The sequence below is a fragment of the Palaemon carinicauda genome, chromosome 35 (assembly GCF_036898095.1).
Source record: "Palaemon carinicauda isolate YSFRI2023 chromosome 35, ASM3689809v2, whole genome shotgun sequence".
NCBI lineage: Eukaryota > Metazoa > Arthropoda > Malacostraca > Decapoda > Palaemonidae > Palaemon > Palaemon carinicauda.
Window position 1 is genome coordinate 32,938,889 of NC_090759.1, and position 6,853 is coordinate 32,945,741.

At 39.2% G+C, this 6,853-nt stretch overlaps 2 protein-coding genes across 2 annotated transcripts; one reads left to right on the forward strand and one right to left on the reverse strand.

Moving 5' to 3' along the window:
- Positions 1-256: 256 nt before the first annotated feature.
- On the forward strand, positions 257-859 carry LOC137627212 (uncharacterized). The gene has a single exon (XM_068358291.1). It carries the CDS (start codon positions 257-259, stop codon positions 857-859), a length of 603 nt encoding a protein of 200 aa, XP_068214392.1.
- An 851-nt stretch (positions 860-1,710) lies between these two features.
- LOC137627213 (putative per-hexamer repeat protein 5) lies at positions 1,711-3,054 on the reverse strand. The gene is made up of 3 exons (XM_068358292.1): positions 3,026-3,054; positions 2,180-2,863; positions 1,711-2,083 (listed from the first exon to the last, which is right to left on the reverse strand). Exons 1-3 carry the CDS (start codon positions 3,052-3,054, stop codon positions 1,711-1,713), a joined length of 1,086 nt encoding a protein of 361 aa, XP_068214393.1.
- Between the last annotated feature and the right edge of the window lie 3,799 nt (positions 3,055-6,853).

Here is a 6,853-nt window from a genome sequence, read left to right on the forward strand (position 1 = left end):
AGAGAGAGAGAGAGAGAGAGAGAGAGAGAGAGAGAGAGAGAGAGAGAGAGAGAGAGAGAGAAATAGTCGCACAATTGCATTGTCGATTACGTTTGTTAACCGCAAAGCACCCCAAGGGGGGAGGGGGGGGAAGCACCATCTCGGTTTTTCAATAACTCCATCATTGCCATTAACAACGACAAGGACAGGGCGAAGCCCACGCCCTTTTGCACCGAAGGGCGAAGGCGAGACGTTTCTCACACAGTAATTGTATCATATGGCCCCCGGCGGATTTCGTTGTTCTCCTGTGGATAACCCCTCAGAAGTAGGAGTTCGTTTTCCTCTGGATAACCCCTCCGAAGGGGGAGCTCGTTTTCCTCTGGATAACCCCTCCGAAGGGGGAGCTCGTTTTCCTCTGGATAACCCCTCCGAAGGGAGAGTTCGCTTTCTTCTGGATAAACCCTCCGAAGGGGGAGTTCGCTTTCTTCTGGATAAACCCTCCGAAGAGGGAGCTCGTTTTCTTCTGGATAACTCCTGCGAAGGGGGAGTTCGATTTCTTCTGGTTAACCCTTCCGAAGGGGGAGTTCGCTTTCTTCTGGATAACCCCTCCGAAGGGGGAGTTCGTAGTTCTCCTCTGGATAACTCCTCCGAAGGGGGAGTTCGTTTTCTTCTGGATAACCCCTCCGAAGGGGGAGTTCGTATTTCTCCTCTGGATAACCCCTCCGAAGGGAGAGTTCGGTTTCCTTTGGATAAACCCTCGGAAGGGGGAGTTCGTAATTCTCCTCTGGATAACTCCTCCGAAGGGGGAGTTTGGTGTTGTCCTCTGAATAACCCCTCTGAAAGGAGAGTTCCTTGTTATCCTCTGTATAACCCCTCTTAAGGGGGGGGGGCGGGGGGGCTTCGTTGGTCTCTGGATAACCCCTATGAAGGTACCGATCCGAAAAAAAAAGTAAAAAAAAAAATAAATAAATACGAAGAAAATGTTAGGGCTAAGACTCACTCCCCCGCTCCCTTTGTCTGGGATAATTTAGCCTAACTAAGAGCTTGGGGTTTGATGTAGTGTAATGACAGGTCAAAGGTCTCCGTGAATGCAAGACAAACGTACGTGCACTGTATTTAAGTGATTTTATTACATGTAATTATATGAAAACACAAACAGACGTAATGTGGAAATCAAAGCAAGGGATAGAAATATTTATTTACATATGTTTGTCATAGAAAACGTTAAAAGAAATACCTACTTTCGCGTGATTCAATTTTTTTATTAAATTATGTATAAATTTATATATATATATATATTTATGTGTATATATATATTTATTTATTCTACGTTTTGTATAATATATCAATGTGGCAGACGGTAGTAAAGGCCTCAATAACAAATTTATTGTAAAAGAGAAGCGTTTATGAGAAGGTAAATAAAACGGATATTTTAGTGTACTAACAGTTATCTATATGGTATTAACGATGATTCTAGAATAAGGGAAGGCTTTCTCTTTAAATATTAATCACGAAATAGATGATACGTGTTACAAACGTGAGTTCTCATGCATTCAATGTATCTTTCAGAGGCGAAAAAAAGTCCTTTCACCGAGATAGATACAAAGGATTTATTAAACACAATTGCAATGACATGATTGTAGAGAGTAGGATTCCCCTGCTGTATGGGACTAGAAAAGCAGTCTGTAATGTAAAGTAAATGAGAGATTGCCATTCTTAGCCCAGCATTAATTAAATATGGAATTTAAGAACATGAACAATCAGAAGGAATGAGTTGAGCTCTTCCCTCTTTCGGCCAGGAGAACTTTCCAGGAGGGCCACAGTACCAGGAGAACTCTCCAGGAGGGCGCTATTGCCAGGGGAACTCTCCAGGAGGGCGCTATTGCCAGGGGAACTCTCCAGGAAGGCGGCAATGCCAGGGGAACTCTCCAGGAGGGCAGCAGTGCCAGGAGAACTTTCCAGGAGGGCGCCAGTACCAGGACAACTTTCCAGGAGGGCACTATTGCCAGGTGAACTCTCCAGGAGGGCGGCAGTGCCAGGAGAACTTCCCAGGAGGACGCCAGTGTCAGGACAACTTTCCAGGAGGGCGCTAGTGTCAGGACAACTTTCCAGGAGGGCGGCAGTGCCAGGAGAACTTTCCAGGAGGGCGCTATTGCCAGGGGAACTCTCCAGGAGGGTGGCAGTGCCAGGAGAACTTTACAGGAGGGTGCAAGTACCAGGACAACTTTCCAGGAGGGCGCCAGTACCAGGACAACTTTCCAGGAGGGCGCAAGTGCCAGGACAACTTTCCAGGAGGGCGCAAGTGCCAGGACAACTTTCCAGGAGGGTGCTAGTGCCAGGACAACTTTCCAGGAGGGCGCCAGTGTCAGGAGAACTTTCCGGGAGGGCGCAAGTGCCAGGAGAACTTTCCAGGAGGGTGCAAGTGCCAGGAGAACTTTCCAGGAGGGTGCCATTGCCAGGACAACTTTCCAGGAGGGCGCCAGTACCAGGACAACTTTCCAGGAGGGCGCAAGTGCCAGGAGAACTTTCCAGGAGGGTGCCCTTGCCAGTAGAACTTTCCAGGAGGGCTCCAGTGCCAGGGGAACTCTCCAGGAGGGCGCCAGTGCCAGGAGAACTTTCCAGGAGGGCGCTATTGCCCGGGGAACTCTCCAGGAGGGCGCTATTGCCAGGAGAACTTTCCAGGAGGGCGCTATTGCCAGGGGGACTCTCCAGGAGGGCATCAGTGCCAGGAGAACTTTCCAGGAGGGTGCTATTGCCAGGGGAACTCTCCAGGAGAGCATCAGTGCCAGGAAGACTCTCCAGGAGGGCGCAAGTGCCGGGAGAACTTTCCAGAAAGGCACCAGTGTCAGGAGAACTTCCCAGGAGGGCGCCAGTGTCAGGAGATCTTTCCAAGAGTAGATAAGATGTGATCCTGATTTTGAGAAGCCCTCGAGCGAGTGAGTGAGTGAGTGAAGACGGCAATTTTGTGGTTTTCTGAACACCGCACAGTGTAGGTAAACTGAGGTACAAGGTTTTTGTGGATTGCACGCTTCGATTGTTTTCTCACCTGGTTCTTAAATTATACCATCTGTTCATTCACACAACTAACGTGTTGGATCTGATTGTTTTCAGTATTAGTCCTCACTGATTACTATATATATATATATATATATATATATATATATATATATATATATATATATATATATATATATATATATATATATAAACAAGAAATATGGACTTAATCTTATATTTCCTATTTTCGTTTTCCCTGTGGTTCTTTTGCATCAGAGCATCACGTTTCCCTGTGATTTTTACGCGCGCGCGTGGGCACACACATATATATATTTGTTTATATATATGTATGTGTATGTATGTGTATAAATACATATATATATATATATATATATATATATATATATATATATATATATATATATATATATTTACATATAGTGTGTGTGTATAATGTGTGCGATAATTTTATCCACAAAACTCAGTAATATCATTTATTCAAATAAACTGCAAATTCATTTAATATCGAATCCACTCTGCCACGTAATCAATTATCCATGGGGAAATTTTGATCATGAGGAAAAAAAAAGTTATCAAGTGTACCATATGTTTTGATACCTAATGTTTCGAATTTAATTAATCGAGTACCTTGTTATGCTTAATACCGGTATTTAATAATGAATTTACTGCTGTTTCATTATTACGATAACTCAAAATAATAGTGTTATTGCAAGTCAATTTTAAAAGGTAGTATGGAAAATTATCTATTACCTTTAATTGGTTAGACAGTGTACATAATCCTTCATCTGTAATTTAATTGTAATTATATATATATATATATATATATATATATATATATATATATATATATATATGTGTATATATATACATATATATATATATGTATATATATAATATATATATGTATATATATAATATATATATATGTATATATATATATATATATATATATATATATATATATATATATATATAAATATATATATATATATATATATATATATATATATATTAATAAACATAGCTATATATATATATATGTTTATATATATATATATATATATATATATATATATCCTTTCTGAGTGATGATACCTTAACATAGTGAAAGGAATGTGTATCGCCATGATCAGCAAAACTGTAAATAGTCAGGGCCACTGATACTAGATTGGTTTGCTGTAAGCGATCAGAATAAAGTCTCCCACGCTCACTAATCCGCAGTGGCAGCATGGAGATGAAAATTGTCCAAACCCTATACATGAATAAGGATATGTGTGAGTACTTTGTCCTACTGTAGATTAGAAACGGCTATATTTTTTGTTTTGTATATATATATATAGATAGATAGATATATATAAATATTATATATATAGATGTATATCAATAAATATTATATATATGTATATATATATTATATATATACATATGGATATATTATAGATATACATATGTATATATATATATATATATATATATATATATATATATACACAGTATATATATATATATATATATATATATATATATATATATATCTATCTCCATCTGCTTTTTGTATATCAAACACGTATATACCCCCGAGTCATAAACTCATCATTGGGTTATAGCTTTTCCCAGCCCCACAGCATCTGATGTGTGTTGGCTAACCCCAGGCCATTCTAATTTAGTAGAATCTCCCTTTTATCTCCATTACTGGGAAAAAAATCCAGTATTAACAATATTAAGCCTTTATTATCCCCTCTCTTAGAGAGAGAGAGAGAGAGAGAGAGAGAGAGAGAGAGAGAGAGAGGGGTGGGAGGGGTGAGGGGTGAGGGGGCTGTTTGGAATTGGGTATTATTGGATGCATAAGATGGAATCAGATGAAATTACCTGTTGGGAACCGAGGGAGCTTGAAGGGGTGAGGGGGTGTGGCTGATGAATACTCGAGGGGAATTTTGGATGGGGGAGCACTTCAATGGGAGGGGGTGAATGAGGGGAAGAGATGATTAGGGTGAAAGGGGAGGGAGTTTAGTTTGCTCCAAAGAGGCTGGGTCCGATGTATCGAGTTTAGAGATGATGATATTAGGTTGATTTCTGGTGGGAAATAGTGATGAGGGTCTCACTCACACTGAGAGAGAGAGAGAGAGAGAGAGAGAGAGAGAGAGAGAGAGTGTGTTACAAGGATTTTAGATGTCTCAAAGACGTTTTAGTCCATCCGTGGAGACTTCATTTGCTCGTGGGTAGAGCGATTTGGTTTGAAAGTTTAGAGAGTTTCCATGATCTTGTCTAATTCTTGAACGAGAGAGAGAGAGAGAGAGAGAGAGAGAGAGAGAGAGAGAGAGAGAGAGAGTTACAAGGATTTTAGATGTCTCAAAGACGTTTTAGTCCATCCGTGGAGACTCCATTTGCTCTTGTGTAGAGCGATTTGGTTTGAATGTTTAGAGTTTTTATGATCTTGTCTAACTTATTCTTGAACTCTTCCACCGTGTTGATGATTACTACATCCGCTGGTAGTCTGTTCCATGTAGTGAGAGAGAGAGAGAGAGAGAGAGAGAGAGAGAGAGAGTAAATCTTATCAAGTTCTGCCGTGCCTTGATTTCAACGATCAAACTTAAAAGGTCTGTAATTTCGTCTCTATCTCGATTTTGTGCCCATTGAAAGCTATATATCTGTATATATATATATATACACACATACATACATATATATATATATATATATATACATATATATATATATATATATATAATTTGTCACTATGCTGGAAGACGGATCAGAAAGATTTTGGACTAGCGCTTTCGTATATTCATACCTCTTCTGGTCCAATTGGTACAATATGTTAGAAACAGAATCAGTTACTTCTGCGATAGCGATAGACCGTCATATATATATATATATATATATCTATATATATATATATATATATATATATATATATATATATATATGTGTGTGTGTGTGTGTGTGTGTGTAAGTGTAACATGAAACTAAAAATTATGTAAACAAGTTTGTTACAAATAAGGTGATCTGTTGGAATTATCATTGTTATTTTTTTCTTTTAGACACTGGCAAAGAAATTATATCATATTGCGGAAAGATAAGTACAGATACTTCTGTTAAAACGCATTAACACAATTTAGAAAGCTTTTAACACCAAAGACTTGCCACTTTGTGACATTATATTTTTAACACTCGTTCATTTTACGGAATTTTTCATAATCGAAATATATCGTTAAGCTTTTTCCAATCTACGATTTTTGTTGTTGAAAACGGAGTTGAGATTTCTCATTTTTTTTCAATTATGGCCATTATCTCTCTCTCTCTCTCTCTCTCTCTCTCTCTCTCTCTCTCTCATTCAAGCCCTGCGTACACGGTTGAAGCCAGTCTTCAACCTGGGCTTTTCCGGCTTTGTCACAAAGCCTTTTTTCTCCCCCCCATCTTTTTTTTTTTTTAGGAGAACGAGCCCTATTGATTTTTAAAGTATGCCATCGTCCTCCCTTTCAAAGGCTCGTTAAGCAACAGGCTGCTTTGCTTTGCGAGAAGCTTTAGTACTATTACATGCCTCTCCTTTTGTCCTTTATTTCGTATTTCTCCTTCCATACATTCGATTGCTTCCTTCGCTCTTCCCTCGTGTATCGTTTTCCTGTGTCCTTCCAGACTTGAAATGGACGTCTTTATTTGCCTCTTTATATCCTTTACTTTATTTCGCTCTTCCTCATTAATCGTTTCTCTGTCCTTCCAGTCTTGAAATAGACGCCTTTATTTGCCTCTCTATATCCTTTACTCTATTTCGCTCTTCCTCATTAATCGTTTCTCTGTCTTTCCAGTCTTGGAATAGACGCCTTTATTTGCCTCTCTATATCCTTTACTTTATTTC

Bases quoted from the DNA above. Each gene is read 5' to 3' on its own strand.
- LOC137627212 (XM_068358291.1), top strand. From the start codon at position 257: ATGGCCCCCGGCGGATTTCGTTGTTCTCCTGTGGATAACCCCTCAGAA.
- LOC137627213 (XM_068358292.1), bottom strand. From the start codon at position 3,054: ATGAACAGATGGTATAATTTAAGAACCAG. The intron at 2,864-3,025 runs GTGAGAAAACAA...ACTCTTGGAAAG, and splicing joins TGGTATAATTTAAGAACCAG to ATCTCCTGACACTGGCGCCC. The intron at 2,084-2,179 runs GTAAAGTTCTCC...CCTCCTGGAAAG, and splicing joins CCTGGTACTTGCACCCTCCT to TTGTCCTGACACTAGCGCCC.